Here is a 24,611-nt window from a genome sequence, read left to right on the forward strand (position 1 = left end):
TTCACCATTGGCCAGTTTTCTGGTTCTTTTATAAAAGGTCATCATTTCCATATTAGGATATTATCATTAAACATGGCGGCGATTTTTTGGTGCCTACAGGACTTTTCAAAATTTCTTTGCAGAAACGATAAAGTTTGGGATAAATATTTTACGAACAGTATTGTAAGATGTTGAAAAGGTAAGTGAGACCACTGGAAAATTAGAACCGTCTAAATTAATTGAGCACAGAAATTTCGCTTTGATTAAAAAAGCTTAAATAAAAGAAGCATAATAATAATATTGTCTTTCATATTGGCTTAATAATTGACCCCTGTCAGTTAATTCCCAATCTGGAGGACAAAACAATAAGATTTTTTTGCATTTGAAAGGTTTGTTTCTCTCAGAGGACAGAACGACCATTGCTTTGGCCTCCAGATTGGGAATTACTGAAATGGGTTTATATATAGGGAAGATATCTGTTTACAAACATTGCTTTTGTTATTCAAATGTTCCAGCCACAGGAACAAAAGACCCTTTGCTTCGACAGCCAATGAGTCTCTGGTTGGCTCATTAATGACAATAGGTGACATCAACAATATCTTCCCTATAGTCTGTTTATATCCCCATCTGCTATGGGTTTATATATTGAACTTGCAAAATGACCAGTTCCCAGTTGGTTTAATAGCTCAACTGGTAAGGCACTCGGAACCATATTGCTAAGGTCAGGGATTAAATCTCGTTCAATCCTATTTATTTATTCAAATATGGTTGGTTTGTGTCATACAATTTTGCAAATGTCACATTTTGCAAGTGCTGTTATGATCATTGCAAAGCAGGACAATCTGCACGTAAGTTTCCAAAAGTTAAAGAAGCAGCAGTGGATTAAATTTGTTCAAGTCAATTCACTAACTTTTGTTTTGTGTGACAACTCGTGCGCAGAATGAAATGTTTGACACATACAATAAATTTGATGGTCAAAACTCATTTAGATATTTTCTGTGTAAATATGCAGTTCCTTTCACCAATTTGGGCCTCAGTCATCCAGTGTATTTGCTTTAACTCTGTGATTAATGAACATCATCTGGTTCAGTAACAAACCGTAAACTTTACAACTGCCGCCGTCAAAGCTTGGACATGTGCAAAACCATGAAATTGTCCCTTTAAGATCAAGAATAAAAGAGTACAAAAGAGCTTTTTTCTCAGGAGATAAGAATTCCCCAATGGCTCAACATTCCATGAAGAACAATCACGAAATTGACCTTGACAACGTGAAGATTGTTAACTACTGATCCCAGTGGTCACGAACACCACTTTTAGCAGCATGACATTCTACAGTAACAATCACTTGCACATTCCTCAATCCTGACATGTATAAGTTCCTAGCTAATTCCAAGTGACATTTTCACATTTTAAAAAGCATCTCTGTGGATGCTAACAATTATTGGTGACAAAGGTTGCAGTATTTCAACCGAAACGTCCATTTTAGTCAGTGACAACAAGTTTTTTTATCACGTTTTGACTGTTCTCTTGATGCATAAAATCTTCTCATAGGATTGACAGAAAAAGTTGCACATGCATGCCAACAATACAAAGTTATCAGTAAAAGCCATTTTTGACTGAAAACAGTTAATGTAAAACCATTTTGACAGTGCTTCTCTAAAGACCCACTTCTTAAATGTACAAAAAAGTCAGTTAAGGAACGTAATCCCTGGATTTGTGACCTAATCTTGCTCTGGGCAGGGGCATCTATTGTGTCAACTGTGTAACAAGCACTACAGCTTAAACGTCTTCAAACAGTTTTGCAGATTAGTCACAGAAAGCCCCATGGTAAAGGATGTACACTGTACTTCACTTCACCTCAGTTGAAGTTATGATGCCTATAGTGTTAATCTCAATCAGTATCAATTTTTGGTCTCTAGTTTCAGGTGACAGTTATGAGCAGGGACCCCTTAAAACTCCTGCCTTTTGATGTTGCTAAAGTGAGAGCTCAAGATGTTGTCGTGGTGGTGGCAGTTCTTGCTGCAACGTTTCTCTTCCGAGCTCCAAATGTTTGGGAGTTGAAGCCATCGTGGCAGCTTTACATCACCTCTGATGCAAGTCAAACTCCAGGAAGAAATAACTTGTAAGCAGAAAGAACTGTTGTAAGCCTTCTTATGATACTTTGTATAGTTAGGTACACTGTACATGTATATGACAATGTGGCTGCTTGCCTCAGCCATCTTCAAACTACCCACTTTTTTTTTCATCATTTTGAACCAGGCCTCTTCCAATAGTCACAGATTTGGATAGTGATGGCCTTAATGGTAAGCTTTTGTTATGACTTGTTTACAGTGCACATGAATAGGAACTCAACGTAAGTGCATTTCAAGACTCATGGGCAAGTGAGGTGTTGAAAGTGCTGTTTGAGAACTTTCAGAACATCACATGTGTCCATAAATCATGAATTGCACAAGAAAGTTCATACAATTTTATATTTTAATTATTACATACTTAACAAAATTACTCCATCACTGTGTTTCCGTAACAACTTCCATATTAACGATCAAAATGATATATGAAATGAATTGTGTACATGTATTGAACTGCGAATATGAAATCAGGTGAAGCTATGATCCTTGCAGTTATGAATGCAATTTGAGCAATAATTATTGCACTGAGAAACCTGAAAAATTCAGGACTTTTTATTTCAGGCTTCTCTATGCAATTCCTAAAATTGCGTTCATGAGTGCGAGGATCACAGCTTCACTTGATTTCATATTCGCAGTTCAATATATGATTCATTCATATATCATTTCGATCATTGATTCATTCATCATGGAAACATTTGAATCCACAAATGACCAGCTCCCAACATCAGTGGCTTCATAGCTCAGTTGGTTAGAGCGTCGCACCAGCATTGCGAGGTCACGGGTTCAAACCACGCTGAAGTCCTGAATTTTTCAAGCGTCTCTGTACATTTGCTACAATTGTGTTCGTAACTGTAAGGATCATTATAACCTTCAATTAACTTCAGTATTGTACTCTATAACTTTTATTGCACGCTATAACCTATTTATGCATTCATCATTACCAATCAGAAATGCAATATTCTGTTGAGTATATACCCATGTAATTATGGTTTTTAACTTATTTTGCCCTTCATCCTGTCACAGAGGTGATCACTACAATGATGGATTCCAAAATTCAAATTTTGATGCTTCCTCCTCAGAAAGAAGAAGATGATCTCACTTCTACTCTCCCTCACCTTCATGTGAAGGTAAGCAATTAGACACCACAGGGATGGTACTTTAAGCAACTTTGTGTCAGACTTCTGGCTGTCCCTTTACTCAGACTTCTATGTCGGTTGAGCTGGGTGCTTTTAGTCACTCATGTTTTTTCAAGGGTGCAATTGAGACAAAGATTTGAAAGAGTCTTAGGGTTATGGGGAGCTCTACCTCCTTCCTCAAGCCTCACTCAGCCATTTTTCTGATTGCGTGACAAAACGGGATCACTCATCAAGTTTGTAACTCAACTGGCCTAAAAGGCACTAATAGCAGGTTACTTTTGAGTAGACTCCTCTTGAAGTAAAATATCACTTCAATAACAGTTATGTTGTTCTACTGATTTGTGAGCCAGAAGAACATCTGCCTGTGAAGCTACATTGCTGGTGACTGTAATCATCAGATGACCTGGTTTTACATACTAGGAAGTTTTTATGAAATAAATAAATGGAATGGGGTTAAATTTATTTTTGCCTTGCACACTGATTTTGTAGCAGTTTGATTTTAATTAATAGTAATAATAACAATAATAATAATAATAATATAAATAAATAATAATCATCATCATCATTATCATCATCATCATAATCATAATCTCTTTATTCAAGTCTCAAGGTTATTTAGTCAAGCACGAGCGCTTCACTAATTGGGCAGACTACAAATCAACGTACCGGTAAATCAGATCAAATTAAATTAATTAAGGTAATTCCCTTGAAATTGTTCTACTATCAAACTTTTTTGGAAACTTGGCATAATTAACATTCATGATATGAACATTAAAAAAATGCAATAAAAAAATGGGGTCACCGTGCTTGTTTACGCGTCAGCAGGCTTTTAAATGGGGTATTTTTACTGTTTTCACGTTAAAAATTCGAATCACCTTCATACAGAATTAAGTCTTGGTTACTTCAAAGACACAAAATTTTATTTTGAAAATAAAGCTTCAATCTTTTATTTACATAAGCAGTAATGCTTCATTTACGCCGACTTTGATTCCCTGGTTGTGGGAATATTGCACTTTTTGGGACAGTTCCGTGGTTAGCTTGAAGTCCTCGCTGTGGGTAAAATACACCCAGTACGGAACTGTTTTCCAAAAAAAATTCATGTTCTACTATCAAACTTTTTTTCTTCTTCAAATATGTTCTTTATTAGACTGTTCTTAGCAAATACCTGAAAAAAAAAATCGGGGGTCACCGTGCTCGTTTGAGAGAAAAGGAGCATTTATTTCGCTGTCGGGTTTAGTTTGAGTGAAATCTCTTACGTTTTGTATGCGCACGTGCTCATGTGCGCGCGCTAATGATGCGAAAATCGTGCGCAGTAGGGATGCGCAATGCAATACTAAGGAATTACCTTAAATGTTGGTTTTTGAGGAGAGAGGAAAACTGGAGTACCCGGGAAAAAAACCTCTTGGAGCAGAGTAGAAAATGAACAAAGTCAACCCCCAATATATGGCATCGAATCCAGGAATCGATCCCCGGCTACTTTGGTGGAAGGCAAGTGCTCTCACCACTGTACCAGCCCTGCTCCCCTGCCATTAACCCATAATGACCTGTTTCCAATACCTTGGTAGGCAGAAGCTGTGCTTAGGTCTCACAACGTATCCACATCTGCATTCCCTGTGGCTCTTGGGGCAGGCTGTGACCAAAGGATTACTAATTCCCTTAATATTTGTCATCAGGTATGTAACGATTAATGATGTCATAAATTTGTTCAAGGTTTTGATTATAACCTAGTAGATATAACTACAAGTAGGCACATCCTACCAGCTTTTTTCAGTCAAGGGCACCAAGGAAAGTCATAGTTATTGCGTGGATAAGATGAAAGTTAAAAAAAGGCTATAATTATTGTGATCTTTTGGTATGTACATGTCGATATGTGTTTTGTAAGTGTTTTGCTTTCCAACTAATCAAGTGGAAAAGCACCCCATGACGTATGCCAGATGTGCTGTAGGTGAATACATTTATACAAAGTCGTGATCCACTATAGTCCAGTCATCATGTACATAGCATTTGAGTGATTTAGTTATCCTGTACATAGTAAGCAATTTAATTAAAATGTTCAACAACATAAAGTTTTTAGATCAGATATAAGATTGCCTGAAAACATTTCATTGCAAACTTTTGGACATTTAGTCAGCAAATTTGACATTCTGTTTTTTTTTCTGTTACTAGATTATTGTGGTTGTTACAAATAATGGAGTGGTGCACTGCTTTACTGACCAGCTAGAGCTACTATGGACAGCTGACACATTTGAGGATCAGAGTCCATCTGATTCGCATTATTTCAAGTAAGCTCATCTCAAAATTGATGAAACGTTTTGTTGTAAATAAAGGTGGTACTGTCTGCTTGAGGTCCTTATCCTGACTTTGCAGGTAGGAAGCAAACTGGTATGATCAAGATGAAAAAAACTATGCGATGAGGTGTTGATAATAATAATGATAATGATGATGATGATAATAATTTTTTGTTGCCTGTTTAAGGGAAATTGCCCTACACATTGTGCCGTACTCTCCTGACTTTGGCTTGGTGTTGATTGGAGGGAAACTGGTTAAAGACAAACCACCTGAGGAGCATATGAAGTAATGATATCCTTAATCTGCTTGGTTTTTTTTTTTTGTTTGTTTGTTTTTGTTTTTGTTTTTTTTTTTTTCAATCTACTTTCTCTTTTGGCCCATGCTGTAACAAAGCATTGCAACATACAGTGTATTTGCCTGGCATCAAGTTTTTGTAGGACAATTAATGTCGAACTTGTGTTGGCCAGTAGTCATTGAACAAAAATTGCTGTTGCAAGGTTATCTCGCATGAAATGCAAAATGCTCCAAACCTTTTAGTTCCTTTGATTCAGAGGAACTTTTTTTGTGACTTTCAAACGTAAAAGAAACAATGTGCAGAAACATCCTCTAGAACTTTTTGCAAGGATCCCTCTTAGTCTTGTGGCAAGTAGAGTTCGTGATAACAAATTTGTATCATTTCTTTGGACTGATCAGACATAAATAAATATTCTACATTTTCTCCATGTTTATAGTTCAAATATTTTTAATGACTGTATTAATGTATTTATATTTTATAGTTTCTTAATATTTCTATATTTAATGTTTATTAATATATTATATTTGTTTTATTCTAATCTGTTTTGGGGGTTGCCATATATGAGGATTCAGTTCTTCCCTGGCAGCACCCTTTTTGCGATGTTCTTTGCAAATAGAGTTGTTATAAATAAATAAATAAATAAATAAATAAATAAATAAATAAGGGGTCGTGTGAAGATCTTGTCTTGAAAAGGACCTCAGGCAAAACATAATACATAATATTCTCTACTCTTTCGATTCCTGCTTATCGAATTATTTATTTCACTCTGAATTTTGGTGACACAAAGTTGCTAGTATTGCTTTAATTTGATCTCATTCGAGGTTACAGTATTTTTTAAATGCCAAATAATTTAATTTTGACTCAAGGTTTCTTTAATCACTAGACACAGTCATCACCTTAACATGTCCGATGGGCGTTCTGCAGCTGAAGTGGCAAAACTTCCACCAAGACGCGTTCGTCCAGCAAAAATGGTAAATATGAAGATTGCTTCTTGCTCAAACTTTATACTTCAGAACCTGAAACAAAAATTGAACTGGGCCGAGGTACCGTCGGCCAACCAATCAATCAATCCGTAAATCAATACATCAATCGCTCATTCATTCTCTCCCTAATTCACTGCGCCAGTTATCCATCCATCTATCCATATATCTATCCTTCCACACACATAAGCGTTTATCAGCTCTTACTTGCTGAGGCTGAGACTTTATTTATTTTCTTCCACAATCACTGGCATGCCGTTTAAAGGCGTAAAATCGCAATTGAATCTTTTTAGTTGATGTTTTTAGAGGTCAGAGGAAAAGGAGCACTTTTCAACATATGCACTGAACAGTAAAACCGGACAAATCCACTGGAAACATGAACCAGGCGACTATGAAGCCAAAAAAAGCTCTCGTGAGGTACAATGTTTGTCTGGATGTAGAAGTTTATGTGGTGAAAAAAAGAGTTTTAATGACTGCTTTAACCAAGATGTCTTGCTCAATAGCCCGGTATTGTTTTTTCCTAAGTCCGAGAGGCAACCGAAACTTAATGAAGTGGAAGCATAGAAATTAGTGAAAGGGTGGGGTGGGGACTGATGGGAAGACCTTGAATCAGTTTTCTTCCGTTTTTGCGCAGAAATTGCCCGTAATTTCCTTTTCATGCCCATATGAGTTTGCGAGTTTCCTTGCGCGTGTTGTAGTACGCAGCCCTGTTGTAAGGAGACTTCTCGTTTGCATAAACGGGAAACATCTGGTTTGCTCATATGTTTTCGTCTCATTTATTACTTACCTGGTCCTGAAGAGCGATACCTTCCCGCAAACGGAAAGCTTTACCTCTCTGCATTAGGTGCCTGAAATTTCTCGTACCATAAGTCAGTTTTTGTCAGCAATAAGGTTTCTATCCGTCGCTGTCAACGCGCAAAACAAAATTCAGGTACCTACTTGCAAACATTTTTGCAAAATGACAGGAGCTGTAAGTCTGCAAACGTTTTGACGATGCTTTATTATTCCTTCAAGGATCTGCTATCTGCCTACCACTTCAAACTGGCTCTTCATTCAAGTCAGTACCACGTGGGCGAAGCTCACTGGAGCATCTACACCGATTCACTAATTGCAACTCTACCATACAGGTGGCAACACCCAGCTGACACTAAGCTGCAGACAGCCCACTTTGTCAAGAGATCACCCTCATCCTCAACTGAAATGAAAGACCAGTAAGTTAGTCAGGCATGTCAAGATATCAAGAAGTCATGCCCAGCCCGTTTTCCAGAGATACTTTCTACAGTTAAAGTTGGTATCATCTGAGTTGATAAATTGAGGATATTACATGGCCGCGCGGAGATTCGAAATTTCTTTTCGAGTGTTGAAAAATATTTCACTCGTTCGCTGCGCTCAAGAGAAATTTCGTATCTCCAAGCGGCCATGTAATATTCTATTTATTATATAAACACCAATGAAATACTAAATCATTCACGAAAGGCATCGAAAGGCGCGATTTTTATATGTAACCATAGCAACAGTGATCTTTTCACGTGTGAAGATATCATGTTTTCGCGCGAAAGCTCACTTGGTATTTCATTGGTGTTTATATAATAAGTCAAGATATTGCTGCATCCTGACGACAGGGCATTACATAATGATTCTTTTCAGTGATATTGGGCTAGTGTTGGCCCGCGAGCAGGATCTCATTGGCGCCGCGGGACGAGTGGCAAAGAAACGAGCGAAGCGAGCCCGCGATTGGCCTGGCGCGATTTCGCTCGCTGGTTCGTCTCAAACCCCCCGCGGCTTCGCCACTCATTCCCAGAGCGCCAATGAGAGCTTGCTCGCAGGCTAGGTCAGTGTTTCTGTTGCATTTTCATTTGTGTGATTTATTTTTAAACTTATCCCGACGAGAGCCGCTGTAATCGTTAGCTGCATGATGAAATTTTCTCTGCGAAGTGAATTTGGATTTTTGTATGCCCTGGTGTTACTCTGGCAAGTCTAGAGATTCGATCAAACAATATGCATCTCGCTTTTTTCTGACTTTGAGTGAGTAGAGTGTCACCTGTACATTCTATTATACGACTGATTTGTTTGAATTTGTGTTGCAGGGGAACTTCTGGAAAGTTTCAGCCTCACGCTGGCGAAGGAAAGCCCAACGCAGTTGTCATACATCAGCACAAGTCCATTGAGGTGCTAAACCTCGATTCCGGGCAGCCCCTGTGCACTTACCCTATCTCTAAAGACCATACAAGCGTTGGTGACGTGAACGACGATGACGTCATTGATCACGTGACAGTCTTTTTTTCGTCAGAGCCTGTTCTCCAACCGGACATTATTCCCTGTTCCGCTCTGGTAACGTCAGGTGCCAAAAATTTATTTCGAGGCTCTATTTGTCGCCCAAGTTCAACGTTTGGAAGTTATTTTACCTCAACGACTGAAGAGGATTTTCATTATGAACCCGTTCCCGTTGCTCCGTTGCTTGTGCCAAGTCCTTCAGACAGAAAGGGTATCTTTGGTCATTTGTCGGGGAATAAGTTCAGGCGAGAGAGAATCCGTGGTTTTGACAGCGTATTTGTTATTTCTTCCGGACGGCTGACGAGCTTTGGACCTTATGGAGAATTCAACTGGCAGGTGAGACCGCGAACGAGTTGACATCAAGAGGAAAAAAAAAATACATGGAAAGGTTGAGTAGGAGATTCCTGACGCCCGTTTCTCAAAACTTCCGTCCGAAAGGCCATTTGTGAAACTGACATACGCTTGTTTTGAATAGCTGCATGGTGTTTTGACTTGTTTTCAAGGTAACAAAAAGCAAAATGACTGAAGTTTGACGACTCAAAATCTTTTCGTTCTTGAGATACAGAGGGAATTGTTAGACCCGAAGAAAGGCCCGAAAAGTTTCGGGACGTTCGAGAAACGGGCCCCTAGACCGGGATTGGTGAATTTCGCAAAAGTCATTTTCAGAAACGGTCGCTGGTTTCTGTTAACGTAAACGCATTTACGTGAAACAGCAAACTAAACGAGGCTGCAGCTTGTCATAAAAGTATGAACATTCTCTCATTCTAACGTCTGTCTCTTTTTAGAAATTGTACGATATCTGCACATCAGTTGAAAGAAAACGCGAATTTTAGCTTGGCGCGTTTGCCGTTTGTTTTGAACGCGATGCTAAGTCACCTTATTACGTGAACCCATCGGAGTGTGACAATAAGTTTTTATGTAATGACGCCGCTAGACAAACGCCATTGTCAGCTACATGACATCGACCGTGCCCACTGCCTATGCAGACTTCTGTAGGACTACCGTCGGTTCCTATTTCATCTCAAATAACTAAAATCTACAAAGCCCAAGGACTGAACTGAACGTCACCATCTCTGTAACTTAAGCCTACAGGCTCCAGTCGTTTTTAAGTCCGCATCGAAGCGTCCGAGCCCCTCCTCACTCTCTTCTCCAGATTTCAAAGCCAGACAATGCCCGGCCTTCAGCCTGCGAGAGTGACTTGGGAAGTTTACCTCGCTCCCGTCAAACCCAGAGACTCAGCGCGCCGCAATGTACACGCCATAGTGCATAGCCTGTTTGCAGGCCATTTTTTTGTTTTAGTTAGTGCCTAACTAACGCAGAATTGCTTTGATGTGGATACTAAAATTTAAAAAAAAAACAAAAACAGAGAGACTAAAATCATCTTAGAAATGGTGTATTGTCGTTTAATATATCAAATCCGTTTATTTCATTTGAGTCTTGAATTAAATATAGTGTATCTCTCATTTGGAGATTTTGTGTCTACAGACAGACACTGGGAATTCATGGGAGAAGAAAACAAAAGGGGAAGGATACGAGACAGAGGTTTTTGTCCCAAACATACAGGCGGTGTCCACTTTAGTGGAGAGAGGCAAGGTATGTCGACAAAAACAATAGAGATCAATCCTGTGATATCGTTCATGCCCGTGTTCACTTCCGCAATTGCAACACACCATTCATTCGCAGTAAAACATCAGTGATAGAATTGGACAACGCGTGCGTCTTTGTGAGATTAAATATCCGAGCTCAGTCATGACTTGCAAGGGGGTTAAATTTACCCTCTTAATGTGTTAGGGTTCGAGAAGTTGAGTAAATTACAAGCTACTATATCCAAGTAAGTTTCATTATGGCGTTTACATTCCTGGTAAGAAAAGAGCTTAAAATCTAAATTTCAGTACTTATGCAAATTTGCCTTATAGTTCGTTCGGAGAGAATGAAGATCATTCATAATTTTTTTTTTTTTTTTTGAGGATGCTGTGTTGGTGACGGGCTGGAAAAGTCTTACGCTTGTTTCCCTTAAGGATGGCGCTGTTTTAGCTGCTCACTCCGTACCGTGTGTTTCGGTGTCTCCTGCCACCCTTGGGGACTTTAGCAATGATGGCTTAACGGACTTCGTTGTTCGCTGCGAGAAAAGGTGCGATTCTGATTGATGGGGACGAAGTTGCCCCCTCTTATGGAAAGTAGCTTCCATTTTAAAATTTCCTGCATCATCAGGACTCGCTTTTATTCTATTTGTGAACAAGAGTCATCTCGATTCATAAATGTTAGGACGGTGCCTACTAATTAAAGATATTTTTTCCCCGGTTTGTGATTATGCAGGAAATGTAGATCTTAACAAGTGTTATTGAAATCCAAAAAGAAAATTGGGGGTAACCACGCATTTTTCAAGGATAATTCATGAACAATATTTGTAAAAGGCTTTAAAATACAAAGCAATGTATGGCGTTCTTTCTCAAATTGAAGCTTCATTATCTCTCAAAAATGCATGGTTACCCCCAATTTTCTTTTTGGATACCAAGAGTACTTACTAAGATCTACTTTCTCCAGGTAGTTTTAAACCGCGCAAAAATATTCCTGTATTAGTAAGCATAACCGATAGGAAATCCGAGTATATGCAATAGTAGGCACCGTCCTTGAAAGTTGTTTTTGTCCGCGCGGTGTTATGTAAACAACGCCAATATTAGCCTGGGTGTTCAGGATAGGTCTTCAAATTACCGGATTTGATAATGAAAGTACCGGAAATGTTTATTTTCTATTTAATCGTGAAGCCGACTGCAAGTGCCTTGGGAGCGAACTCTCAAAGAGGTCTGGGTCCCCTGTAAAATTACCATAAACGAAACGTTACATTCTTGAGATTGGGGGGAAAAAAAAAGAAAACGAAACTTATCGCGTAAATGAAATGCCAAAAGATCGATTCTTCCGTTTGTAAGCAACATAAGGCTATGTGAATACTTGTTAGTTTGAAGTATTTATTGCGTGTGATTGTCTTGTGTTTCTTCATCCCATGGCTTTCTGAGAGACCCAAGTCCGAAAAGAAGCCCACAAATCTTCAAATTTATAGCGTCAAAGTACCGGACGTTAAATGGTAAACAACCGGACGAAACGTCCGGCCTCCGACGTCAAAAGAAAACCTTAATTAGTTCGATGGAATCCGCACTGTTTTCACAGTGACTGTGATGTAATTTTGTCGTATGTAAACGCTTTGCTATGTTCAAGTATACTTATGGGGCCACATTTTTACAACCTTATTTCCTTAGTTATCTCGGCTTTTCCTTGGAGAGCAAACCCGGATACTGGTGGACAGTGGTTAGCATTGCTTGCGGACTAGGAACTATTTTGGCAGCAGTTCTTATTCTTCGAGTCATAGAGGAAGTTACTGCGTGAGAGCAAAGAAACAGCGACAAGATTGGATGACACGCGAAGTAAGTTCAGCTGTCACGCGAACCAGTAACAGCTTCAGTCACGTGCACACTCCGGTAGGCTCGTGGTTATCAGTCAACAGTTGTGTTGCGATATTAACGAAGACCTTCGTGCAGGGTACGGAACACGATGGAGTTTATTTTTGGTTAGGGAGCTTTTGTTTCGTTTCCCTTAGATGAACTGCGTGAAGTTAGAATTGTCTTAGCTCGTCAGTAGAGCTAGGCCGTTTTGCGGTAAACAGACATCCTTGAGATTTCTGGATAAATTTCATGCACTGTTGTTTTCTGGAGATGAGATGTCGGCCGGCACAATCGCAGCACTTGCCCAAGATATCGACGTGCCTGCAGAAATCTAGAGAAACCTAGTGATCGCCTGCTCCGTAGCCAAATGATGATGATGTTGTTCTCTTCAACAAAGCGCCATACAATGAGGAAAGCGGGAACGATTACCCTCGCGGTTCTCGGGTAGAGCAAGTCGACTTCGTTGCCAGGCTCTCTTCTCTTCTCTTCCGCTAGAGCAAGAGAGAGATCCTAGCGGGGAAGAAAATTAAGGGATGAAAATTTAATTGTAGCAAATATACACCAACTTCATCTCACATGTATTGCTGTTGAGCTTTCTCGCTTTTGTCTTTTTCCTAGTTATAAGAATTTGTCGCAGAACCCAATTAAGACGTCCTAATCCGAAAGTAAGCGACTCCGTTTGACGATAAAACAAAATTGGGATTTTTTTATTTGGTAATGAAAAGAATAATAATAAAGCAAACACGGTAAATCTTTTCTAATTTTGCCATCTTTAATTTTTAGGTTCTATCCAAACATTTTATGTATATTCTATTTGGAATGTCGGTCTTTCTCTAAGTTTTGAAAGCTTGTCAGGGCATTTTAAACAAATCTAAACTAAAGGCAATATTTGGGGGACTTGGATAAGTACTTTATGCCCAGTACACGTCGCGTGTGAATTCATTTTTCCTGTTCAGGCATCGCGGGTTATTACAGCCAAACTTCATGGTTTTCCCTTAAGCCTTACATTTTATGAACGATTTGTTTATCTAGTTCTTATTTATATGATATCGATCGACTCGTCTGCGCGCAAAACCCGACAAGAAAGCTATATACTACCGTTATCAAGCTGCCCATGGATTGTTTACGAGAAACCAGTCTTTCCGCTTAAAACATTCACTGCACACCCTTTTCTCCTTACTTCCATCCGTGTGTTCTTTATGGAACTGTTAGAGAGAATTTTGTGTCTGTCTATTCGTTCAAAATATTTATGTTGATCAATACCTTAATTCTCGTGTCTTTCTCAAAGAAGTAAATATAAAAGAAATTTCCACGGATCCGCTTCGCGCAAATTGCTTGAACTAAAAAAAAAAAAACAACTTTAAAGCGATTTTGCAGAAAATTTGACATTGCAAATAGTTTTCGGAACAAACCCGGTAGAAGCTTTTAATTTTAACGAAAGATTTGAGAATGGACAGGATATTTTGGTATCACGCACTGTATTCAAACAAATGCTGCAGATGATTGACTTCATATCTAATTTCGTCCATTAATTAGTATTTGCAATATTAATGCGTGGTGTAATATCGAGTGCAACTTTTGCGAGAGACTTCTTGTTGAAACTTCTCATGTCGCCGACAGCAAGTATGGCGTGATGGCAACAGTAAAATGTTTCGGCACGGTTTCAATCCGAGTTTTCCCTCAGGAACCTTTTTGACGAAAGTATACAATGCAAACACGTTTGGAAGTAAGTGATTGTTAGGGCTTAGGTGAACGACGGTTTAATGCAAACAAAATTTTAATTGCTATTTTATACTGTCAATCTACGCTGCAAATGTCAGTATTGAAATTACAAAAGCACACATCAATACCCCTTTGCCGCCTTAATATTTAAAAAAACACATTTATTGTCCTAAAAAATTGCAGGGTTTTTTCAGTCCATGTGAACATAAACATGAAAGATTAAACACGCCGAGAAGTTTGGTACAAAAATAGAAAGTTACGTACTTATACTTGCTGTATTAAGTCATGGAAACTTTATAAATGATATCAACAAAAGATGTATCAGCTGTATCATTATTTCAAAGCCATCGCGTTACCTATCAATCTCTTCATATTCGGGTTTCGAGCTAAATCAATCGGCAACTGTCCATTGTCAGTCTCTGTGAATAAATCGGCGCCTTGTTGTATTAAAATCGACGCTGTTATTGTATTTCCCGTCCTCACGGCCTCATGAAGCGGGCTGCTTCCGTTCAGAGATTGCCTGTTTACCTCTGCGCCATGGAGAAGCAAAAGTTTTACTTCCTCGGCATCTCCTTTTGCCGCTGCCTCGTGAAGAAGCGAAACACCTCTGCTGTTCAACTCATTGAGGTGCATTACGTTTTCGACCGCGCTCACAATCGGAGCAGATCCAAAACCTCTTGACCCATCACTTTTGGACTCGATTGGAAACGAACGCTCTCGAGGTGAAAACTGATATTCCCGTGTTTTTTTCACGCGTTTTGTGTCACTTCTATTTTTGGCAGGAGAGTATGATTTCCCTTGATGTTGAAAAGTGCTGCTTTGTTTTGTTGGGGATGAAAATCTTTGCTGGGTGGACCGAGATTCTCCAGATAAACTGTCGCGGTTGTTCGGGTTTTTGACAGACTCCGGGTGAATGTTGATTGTAGTCGCGCGTACTCGAACGTAAGCTCTGTTGTTCTCCGCCCTCAGATCATTGTTTTGCTTGGATTTGCTTATTGTTCCATTATTTCCCAGCTCGATATTGTCTAAATTTCCTGTGGAATTTGTTGACCCAGAGCTGTAAGCAGAGTCGGACGACGACGATGAATCGGATGAATCTGAATTGAGGGAAACAGTCGATTGCCTCTTGACCATCTGCTGCCGACGTTTGCCGCATTTCGGGCAAAATGCGCACGAATTCCTTCCACCGAACTCCAAAGAGTTTGAGTCCATCGAGCTTTCCAGAAAATATACATTGGGTTGTCCCACACCACAGAGGCGCGGGTCCATTGATAACCCTTTGGGATCGTTATCTTTTCGATTGACATCTGTGGTTGCCGGTCGTGGGTAATCCGCGGAACTGCGCCTGTTTTGCGTGTCCGCCAAATTTAACGGCATATTTGAAGGCAAAATTTCGCTAGATGCTCTGGGACGCCCTTTTTCCTGTGCTACCATTACGCTTTGTCTTAACTTATCCTCGAGAATTTCCCGCACTTCAGGCCTGTCTCTCAAGAAATCCTCTACTTCTCTGATTAACCCTGCCCGTCTCATGGCTTCGGCGAGGATCACGACAGATTGTAGATCGCGTGCAAGATCAATAGCCAACTCTCCTTGATCGTTTTCTAAACCCAACGGGGCGCCCATGGCTATAAGATAGCGCATAATCGAATGGTTACGAGCCACAGTTGCTGCATGCATTACACTCCATCCTTCATTATCTTGAATATTGATGTCTGCTCCGTACCTTACCAGCAGTTGAACCAGATGGAGTGTTCCTGTAAAGCAAGTCCGCTGAAGAGCGGTGATACCATCTTCATCGATGTCATCGATGTGAAACTGCGATTCGTTCTGCTCGAGAAGAAATGTCACTCGCAATAAGTCCTTACTGTGGACTGCTTCATGAAATAATTCCACTGGCTTGCGCTTCACAGCGAACTTCAACATCACGGTTATTTCGGAACGTCGTTGCCTCCAAAGGAAATCTTCCGTTCTTCGACAGAGTGCTACTCGATTTGTAATCCACACGCCTCTCCTCTGTGTTGCGTCGCAGCCTGTTTCTTATGATGACTGACCAACCCGTGACACAAAGGAAATTAGCGGCTTTTAGCTCACCAACAATGCATCGGGAACCCTGGCATACCACCTCTGTAAAGGAACAATTATATCGACTCGTCAAATCCTATTGTCTCGATTGATTACTCGCATTGACATTCACTTGACATTGGATATTTCAGTATCTTATAGCTGTCTCCCGTCGAGATAATAAATTGAGCTTTTTTGGAAGTTATAGTGTTTTTGAGTGACAACACAGGAGTCATATCTACTTCTTAAATTCATTGACTGATTCTTGTAGTTATTTGTTTTGCATTAGCGCCAATCAGGAACACATAATTTTCACATATCCAAAATGCATTTTCTGTGTTTGACGTTGTTTGTAAGGCTACCACACCTTCTCTTTGTTCGAGGTAAGACCCTCATCAAAGCTTTTAACAAAAAGTGTAATCCCGAAAACCCGATTACCTTTGACTAGACTGGACCTACGTCAAATTAGAAACATTTTTGTCAAAACACATACCAGAACTCGAAAAGTTTACGTCACCTCTAAAATCATTTGGTCCACAAATTGAGTACTTCGTCCTCAGAAACCTTGAAATTTCATGCCTGGTTTGTTTTTCCACATGAGTGGCCCAGTGTTTTCATACGGGGTCCCTTCCCTGAGAAGCATCGACCGTTTAAAGTTTCCTAATGTTCCTTAGAATTAAGACTTGCTGTTTTAAAACCTTAACACGCTGGGTCACTTTCGACGCCCTTTGGTGACGAGGGAAAGCGTTAAATTGTGAATTTTTCGTAGGCTACGTGACGATGATGACTTAAACTTTGTTTTGATGAAAGGCCAGTTATATCGATATTAATATCACAAGTTATTGTGTATAGTGATACTGTTCGCTGAGGTGTAACCGCAACAGATATTTTTAAGTATTCAAGTCATACTCACGGTTGTTCATGAAAGTGGAAAATCAATTCAAATTTAACAAAATAATAATAAATTGTCGCTGGATCTAGACAATTCTCACGTGCCCGTCCGAAAAAGCTTGGTTACATAAGGAGATCAACAAAAATTCCTAACTGCAATGTATTTGTGCTGGTGGAAATGATATGATATGAGTCTATTTTTTGTTAAATTATACCCTGATGTGACAAGGCTCAAAAGAATACTGGCTTTCCTGTTGCTAACCGCAGATTCGTTAAGTGTCTACTTCTCGCCGGGGTTATCTTTCCTAGTGGTGATCGCTGAAAAATGGTTGTTGATTTTTCATTTTTAGCACAGCTGATACAAAAAGTGTTTAGATTCCGTTGTAATTATGTTTTTTTTTTCCTTCTGATATGACTTAAATGATCACTTAAGGAAACCGGAGGATCTGGTTGGGTTTAACAGTGTGCTCCTGTGGTGGTCGGCTGGGTCTTACACCTCACGTGCCATTGCCCTGGAAAGTATTTTGTTTGATTATGCAATGACTTCTGTTCCTGCTGAAAATTAAATCATACTTTTTTAGCTGTCTTCCTGCAGATAAAAGCCTGACTACAATATGACAAAGTTATACTTTGCTCTAAAAACGCAAACTTATTTCTGCTTTGATCAATGCACCTTTATGTTATGTTGGCTTCCCGCATGGCTCTTCTGGTTAAACATCTACTGGTGTATGTTTTATCACTGACATTTAAGAGTACCTTTGTTCCTGCTTGTGAAATTCTTTTTAGTAGCTGGATTGTGATAGTCTTGTAAACCAACCTCCTGCTCGGCGCACTGTTTCTTCGCACAAAGGATCACACGAATGGTCTAATTAGCTTAGTCTACGAATTTATAGGCGCTGCAAGACACAACTTAAACGCCAGGATAATCATCTCGAGACACGGGTCACTGGTAAAAGCAAAACCTCTCGAATCGAAACAACAACCGAATATTGGTTGATAATTAAATCTCGGTGACGAAATAAATTTTCGACATGACCACAAAACACACAGTATTGCAAATGGTGCTTCCGTTTTTCATTCGCATGTTGTCGTGATTGTCTGTTTACGATGTGCGCCTTTATGCTCCCCGGAAACATCTCGTGTAGCAAACAGGAAGAACCTAATGTGATGTTTTGAAAAATCATTATGAATTACTCACGCATCGAATTCCATTCGTGAATATTTATCCGAGAACACGATCAGTAATTATGGCCAAACTGTGTGACGTTTGGGGTCAGGCGCCCTGTAAATTTTCTTGATTAATCTTCCCCCGTTCGTGCTCCCCTTGTAAAGTATTTGATAAGGTGTTTTTCAGATTAAACAAGTGTACAGACTCGATGAGGAAGGGAGCAGCCGATGATTGTTATCTTTATTCAATGCTCTGTCTTCTCTATTTTCGTTTTGAGCTTTCGTCTAACCCTGCTGCTTCGTTTATTCAGATGGGAATATAGTGTCTGGAAAAACATGATTGAGCTGTGAAATCCATTTTTATGGATGTTTGTATATACAGATTTCCTTGTAAATCTTGTGTAATCCTTTCCGTGATCGCCGTTCTGGAGCCAAACATTAATTCATTCGTTTATTATTCATTCGTCCAATTATTCGTGGACTTAAAAAAGACCTCAGGGCTTGATCACCGGTCACAGTCAACTTACACGTGCATGCTTTTACTGGTTATAAAGCTAATGATATGCTTCACAGTCTAACGCCGTTTTCAAGTAAATTTCCGTTGCGTAATCGTGGTTTTTTTTTTTTCAGTGAGTCACCTTTGCCACTATTGATAGCTCTATTGCACGTGAGTGGGAGTGTTGCCACGCCATTTCTACGGTTTGGATGCTGATCTCGTACAAGAATGCATGTTTTGCAAAAATCGAGACTGTTTATCCATAACAGAGAAGCTAATCCTGTCCATTTTACTCGACACGTCAGAGCCTGTCCTAATGCGCTTCAGCTGGGCACGTCAGTGGGAAAGGCAGTGAAGAGATTAGAACCTCTACCCAAACAGTTCTCCGTCGCCCCTTAGTTTTGACAATCCATACCTCTCTTTCTGCACGTTGTATCACGAGCTCAGTTTTTCCCGAAAAGACGGAGAACAACTTGATGTCATGTGTCTTGTATTCACTGAGATCAAGTCGGAATTCACTCCAAGTGGCCGACGAGTTCCCGCCAATTTACTGGTGTTAAACTGAAGCAGAAAAAACGTCGAGTGTGTTTAGCGCGTGCTTGAGTCCAATGTCTTTTATTTGAATGTACGTTAAATGGCCGACTTCAGTGGTCTCACTAAACGTTTTTGGAAGGAAAAAAGTGGGAAAAAATTTTTCTCTGGTTATCCTGGGGGGCCGAAAGTCCGAGTGGAATAGCAGTTCTCGCTCCACTGCCTCACCCGCGATTTATTTTTTAGAGGTAAATAGTTTTTCTTTAAATAAGAATGAAAACTCGAAGCCAGACGCGCAGGCTGCGGCACCGGTGGATGAGAGTTATTTCCAATTATGATTTATATCTTGAGTTCATGGAAGGGAGTTGGTTGTGATAGAAGACATAAAGCGCTTTTTAAAAAGATAAGAAATTCCCGTTTGATAATCATGTCAGAAACCAAACGCGTGCAAAGCTCGTGCTTCGCTTGAACTTCGGAAACAGTTTCTCTAGATGTGCTTGAAGAAAAAAAATTTGGGACTTCGCGCGAGAATGATTTCCGAAAACTATTCTCACCCCTTCAATGAAGTAGTTGTGGTTAAACATATATCTCACACCATGAGAAATATTGTACGACGTAAGTTTTATCAAGGCTCTGTTGTCTAGCCGCGCATCTGTTCTGCATCGGCAGAGATCGTGACAGGTCGTTATGCCGTTTGCTGTGTCAGTGGAAAACAAAAGTATTGTTGAAGTTTCGTTAGAACCCATCCATTAAGGATTCCTTTCCTTTATTTATTATGGCTTATTCTTTAGATGTTGAATGACCTCTTTGAAGTCTCTTGCATGTCTGTCTGTGTCTGGGCTCTGTGCTAAAAACTGATGGGTGGCTAATCAGGGTGGTCCTTACTCCTCGAATCAAGGTTGATGATACTGAAACAAGGTGATTTTATCAAACGTTAGCTGATAAGTGAAGGTTGACCAGCGCCCCATAGACTATCAGCCCGTAGTACAGATAAACATGAAGGTGTAGCACACCCTCCTGATGCAGCCGCGAGTGAATTTCCGTGGAAAATAGCCACGCTGAAACCGAAAATTGATGCTATCTCGCGCAGTTGGTTCTCCTGCGCCCCTCACTTTTCACCGGTCAACATTTAACAGGGGTACCCAACGTCAATTTCACCTAGAAGTTTCGGGAGCCTTTTTTTTTGGCGGAAATTTTCGAAAAGGTAAGTTTTGATCCCTATAATTTTCGGATCACTAGACTTTCAGCTAGGGAATCCGAACAGACAAAAACTTTTTAGGGGATACAAATATGCCTATATCTACCGTTTAAATAATAAAATACGTTTAACAATGCTATGTTTAAGTGGTTTTGAACTATATTCTCGTTGGGTGCCCCTGATTTAAGAGCAAATGGACGCAAGCATCTCTCAGCAAAGGCGGCCTCGTGCTTAGTTGTGTAATTGTTCTGTTTCGTGAATGATTGTATGATAGAACAACGCTTATTTTGACAATACGATCAGCTTATATACTTCTATAGTAGAAAATATACTGCAAAGGTTGGTCAAGACAACGTGAATATAGGCGTTTCTACAATATTTCGGCTGGCCAACACCAGCCTTCTTCAGGTTTATTGTAACATATTGTAACAACGCCTATATTCAGGTTGTCTTGACCAACCTTTGCAATATATTTTCTATTTTCAAAGTTTTTTGGTGTGGTCACGATCTATTTTGATCCAAAGTAGAGCAAGTTTTGATCGTACATGGTTTTTGCAGTGGTTTAATCCTTAAAATTACTTCTATATTGTTGTATTCCTTCTTTTCAACCGGCGTCTTGAGCCGATTTGATGCGATTTCAGAGAATAAACGTATCCCTTGCTTTCACTACGAAAAAAAGAACTGAAAAGACAAAACAAAACGACTTGCGACTTTGAAATTATTCAACCCACTTCCTCGCTCGGCGACGACCCAACTTCGTTCCCAGGGCTTTTCTCCGCCAAGGGGAGAAAAGCCCTGGGAACGAAGTTGGGCTTCGACCTAGATTAAAGGGGCTGTGTCACGACAGTGCACTTCATTTTTGTGTCGTTTCACCAGTCGGGCTATGTCACGTTATTTAAGGGTGTTTACAGGAAATATTTCGTTTAAACACGAATTTAAAGCTACAGAATAGTAATGTGGAATTCCTTAACTGAGGAGACTATCGTTACATCACAAACAAGATGATTCTGAGCAAAAGCGACCTTTATCCAGGCGATTTGCGATAGACTTATAAGAAACGTCGGCCCGTTTTAGTCTTGTCCATTTGTATCCATCGATGCTTCTCTTTCCTTTTGCTGTATTTCTTTTATGATGGTCTACAGTTTTAAGTGGTTATTGCAGTGTTTCATTCTACTTTTTGGGCATTTTAGGTGTCATGAAAATTGCATCATTTTGCGTGACATAGCCCCTCTTGGGTTGCACGTCACGCAAGTGAAAACATAAATCGCTTACCATTTAGTCAAGAAATGGAAATGTTATAGAAGAGGAATAAATAAACAACGGGTCCAAGTCTCAGGGGATGTGCGATATTCCGTACTTGAGTTATTCAGCGAAATTTATTACTCAAATTTGTAGAGTTTAGTATGGAGGCGCCATGTTGGTGTACTGCTGAAGTACACCAACATGGCGGCCGGAAACCTGTAGAAACATCTGGAATTTAGTTTGGCTGTCTTTAACACTTTCTGCTGTATAATGAGCTAGCAAACATTCGTATAGACACGTCTCCTAGTATATTGGCTGTTTAGGCCACAAAAACACGAGGGAAATCGATGTTTTTATGCAACTGGCATGTTTTTCGAAAGCCGTCAACATGTCACGCACTGTGAAAAACTCTGAAATTCAAACTGCTCTATTTTCGAAACGAAGCACGGTACCGAGCTGAAAACATGCAAACAGGTATATTTTTAAAACCTCTTGTAGCTGATCAAGATAAAAACTCAAAAGGCTCTTTAGTTTTGTATTTTATTTTTTGTGACGTCACGTGCAACCCAAGAATAGATAGAAACTTTGAAAAACCGTTAGGCTGACCAGTTTTCAAAATATCCAATTGCAATCCGTTTTAATCTTCTTGAACTTTTCCTATCCCTTGCTCCTTTCGCATTCGCTATTTTATTCAAACCTTTCTTCAATGTTTTAAGTAGTTACTGTTACGTCTTGCTCAGTTGACTCGGTTGACCGGGTCGCAGTAGCTGAAGTTGGCTAAACTTCATGACATAGCCCCTTTAAAAAAAAGTAGTAATGCTACGATGTGCCGTGATCGTAAAGACTCTTTATGTGCCGTGAATACTTAGTCGGAGCTGTCAACCAGTTGTTTGCAATCCACTTCACTCCTTGAAGAACGTCACACCCACCATGCAACGAGTACCGGTCCACTGAACCAAGAAGACCGCTTTCTTGATCAATAAAGTTATTGTACCACATAATGGCAGTGCCTTTCTTGGGTGGTATAACCAGGTTTGCAAGGTGACAATTGACGCTCAAGTTAAACTCGTCCGTGGTAGCGTTGGGGTCCTCTAGTTCCTAAATAACAAGAATTTTGTGAAGAGTGTTTATGGTCTGAAAACTTGCGAAACCTGACTTATAAGAGGGTCACGAACTGGGAACTGGGATTTTGTTACTGGGAATGGGAGATAAAGAGTCCTTGGTGCGAATGGCATTTGCATTATCAGAGGTCATCAGGTATTAGTTCTGCTCAAAATTCCTGATGTCAAATATTTCATGCAGTCTTCTTAATTTGCGTTCCTGGCCACTGCCATGTGAGAGTGAGGAGGACCTTCCTGTTGCTAACAGACCTGTTTTAGACCCTCAAAGCTCCCTATCTACAACATCCCTGCCTCTAATACGGCTTCACTAGCACGAATCGACTTCCCCAAACCCACTGCAAGCAGTGCAATCTCTCGAAAAGAACTTAGAAGCTCAGATGAGGCATTAGGCAAGGCGCCATGGTAAATGTGTCAGACACAGGAACTGAAACGCCCTAAACGTACCCTACCGATTTGCAAGCCCTTCGGTCTAGCGATTGATGTGGGTCTAGTGAAGAGGGAGAAGACTCCGAGGAGGATACTGTTGAGGATACTTCTGTTGATGAATTTAGTGATGATGATGATGATGACAAAGACTCTGAAGGTGACGTAGAAAAACAGAGACTGCGTCATTCAGGATGCTTTTATTATGTGCCAGGTGATAGCCGGCGGCCCTTTTTTGGCGGACACTTGCATCGGTAAGCAATCCCAAACAGCTACAAATTATTCCTCGCACTGTCTTTATTGCCTCCGTTCTTCAGTAATCTCGTGTTTTGTTTCGACACTTATCATTAACTGCTTCACAAAACGATATCGATGCTCTATAGTTATATTTTCCCTATCATAACTTCGCTTGGGATTTTAGTAGCACGGACTGGGATTTCTAAGAAAACTTGCCACTGGGCCTCCCCCTCGTGACCCTCTTATAAATCAGCACTTTTGGTACAACGTTACGTAGCCGCATTACGCCATTGCATTGATGAATATACCGATCTACAGATTTTGCTACAGTTGCGAGATTGAGTACGAGAATAGGAAGCTTAAGCACGACACGTTTTTCAGCCACGAACGGCAACCGGAGCGAAGCCGTTTTCCTTTGTAACTTTCTTGACATTACCACATTTATATTCCTAAGTACCTTTTTTCTGTTAGAGACGATTACTTTAATATCTGATAGAGACTACTGTTCTGGCATGCGAAATGTTCATTTCCAGTTTTCGTCCGTGGTTCAAAGTTGTCTCATGCGGGAGCCCATCTGGAGCGTGCAACTTCCATACAGCGTCTGTGAAACGGCGTTTTCACAAGAAGGTTTATTTTTAGACTAGCCTTTCCCGCGAATTAGGTCAAAAAACAAAGGCAGTTCAAGTTCGGTGACCCTATGACGTCAGCTTAATTTTTTGTAATTGGTCATCGGGCTCCTTTTGGAGTCTCATTCGCGGGAAATTCAATCTAAAAATAAATCGGTCTATGAAAACGCCGTTACACGAACACAGTAGAGTTGTAGGCTCCGGGTCATGGGTTCCTGTCTCATGCGAGTCCCGCCCAGGGGTGGGTCGTTGTTCCTTCGTTCCCTTTAAAAATTTGCTTGTGTTCCCTTGTTCCCGAAATTACTTTCAAACTTGTTCCCAGCTTTTTTATCCCTAAAATTGTTTATGTTCCCTTGTCCCCTACTCGGATACTTTGT

The 24,611-nt window shown here is 40.1% G+C and overlaps 3 protein-coding genes and 1 non-coding gene across 6 annotated transcripts in view; 2 read left to right on the top strand and 2 right to left on the bottom strand.

Moving 5' to 3' along the window:
• The first annotated feature begins 64 nt into the window (after positions 1 to 64).
• Positions 65 to 19,330, top strand: LOC138020018 (uncharacterized). 2 transcript variants are annotated; one of them, XM_068867006.1, is made up of 15 exons: positions 68 to 178; positions 1,899 to 2,101; positions 2,239 to 2,282; positions 3,132 to 3,235; positions 4,810 to 4,917; positions 5,411 to 5,526; positions 5,720 to 5,818; positions 6,712 to 6,799; positions 7,115 to 7,225; positions 7,823 to 8,019; positions 8,896 to 9,418; positions 10,568 to 10,675; positions 11,050 to 11,213; positions 12,337 to 12,501; positions 18,991 to 19,330. In XM_068867006.1, exons 2-14 carry the CDS (start codon positions 1,914 to 1,916, stop codon positions 12,461 to 12,463), a joined length of 1,977 nt encoding a protein of 658 aa, XP_068723107.1. In that variant the 5' UTR covers positions 68 to 178; positions 1,899 to 1,913; the 3' UTR covers positions 12,464 to 12,501; positions 18,991 to 19,330. The 2 variants fall into 2 exon arrangements, with proteins under 2 accessions (XP_068723106.1, XP_068723107.1); XM_068867005.1 differs by lacking the exon at positions 18,991 to 19,330 and having other exon boundaries at positions 65 to 178; positions 12,337 to 13,277.
• Positions 2,838 to 2,910, top strand: Trnaa-agc (transfer RNA alanine (anticodon AGC)). The gene has a single exon. It is a non-coding gene; the product is annotated as a tRNA-Ala (tRNA).
• LOC138020019 (protein phosphatase 1 regulatory subunit 12A-like) lies at positions 14,382 to 18,991 on the bottom strand. 2 transcript variants are annotated; one of them, XM_068867007.1, is made up of 2 exons: positions 17,950 to 18,991; positions 14,382 to 16,365 (listed from the first exon to the last, which is right to left on the bottom strand). In XM_068867007.1, the coding sequence occupies exon 2, from the start codon at positions 16,162 to 16,164 to the stop codon at positions 14,575 to 14,577; it is 1,590 nt and encodes a 529-aa protein (XP_068723108.1). In that variant the 5' UTR covers positions 16,165 to 16,365; positions 17,950 to 18,991; the 3' UTR covers positions 14,382 to 14,574. The 2 variants fall into 2 exon arrangements, with proteins under 2 accessions (XP_068723108.1, XP_068723109.1); XM_068867008.1 differs by lacking the exon at positions 17,950 to 18,991 and adding an exon at positions 16,820 to 17,069.
• A 2,085-nt stretch (positions 19,331 to 21,415) lies between the features above and the next one.
• The window catches only part of LOC138020020 (transmembrane prolyl 4-hydroxylase-like), a 17,485-nt gene continuing 14,289 nt past the window's right edge, over positions 21,416 to 24,611 (bottom strand). The window contains exon 11 of the mRNA XM_068867009.1: positions 21,416 to 22,925. Coding sequence (XP_068723110.1) covers positions 22,647 to 22,925 — 279 coding nt within the window. The 3' untranslated portion in view covers positions 21,416 to 22,646. The remainder of the gene's footprint in view (positions 22,926 to 24,611) is intronic.

The sequence above is a fragment of the Montipora capricornis genome, chromosome 10, assembly GCF_036669925.1.
Source record: "Montipora capricornis isolate CH-2021 chromosome 10, ASM3666992v2, whole genome shotgun sequence".
NCBI classification, from domain to species: domain Eukaryota; kingdom Metazoa; phylum Cnidaria; class Anthozoa; order Scleractinia; family Acroporidae; genus Montipora; species Montipora capricornis.

Bases quoted from the DNA above. Each gene is read 5' to 3' on its own strand.
- LOC138020018 (XM_068867005.1), top strand. From the start codon at position 1,914: ATGAGCAGGGACCCCTTAAAACTCCTGCCTTTTGATGTTGCTAAAGTG. The intron at 4,918-5,410 runs GTATGTAACGAT...TTCTGTTACTAG, and splicing joins CCCTTAATATTTGTCATCAG to ATTATTGTGGTTGTTACAAA. The intron at 8,020-8,895 runs GTAAGTTAGTCA...TTTGTGTTGCAG, and splicing joins TCAACTGAAATGAAAGACCA to GGGAACTTCTGGAAAGTTTC.
- LOC138020019 (XM_068867007.1), bottom strand. From the start codon at position 16,164: ATGTTGAAGTTCGCTGTGAAGCGCAAGCCAGTGGAATTATTTCATGAA.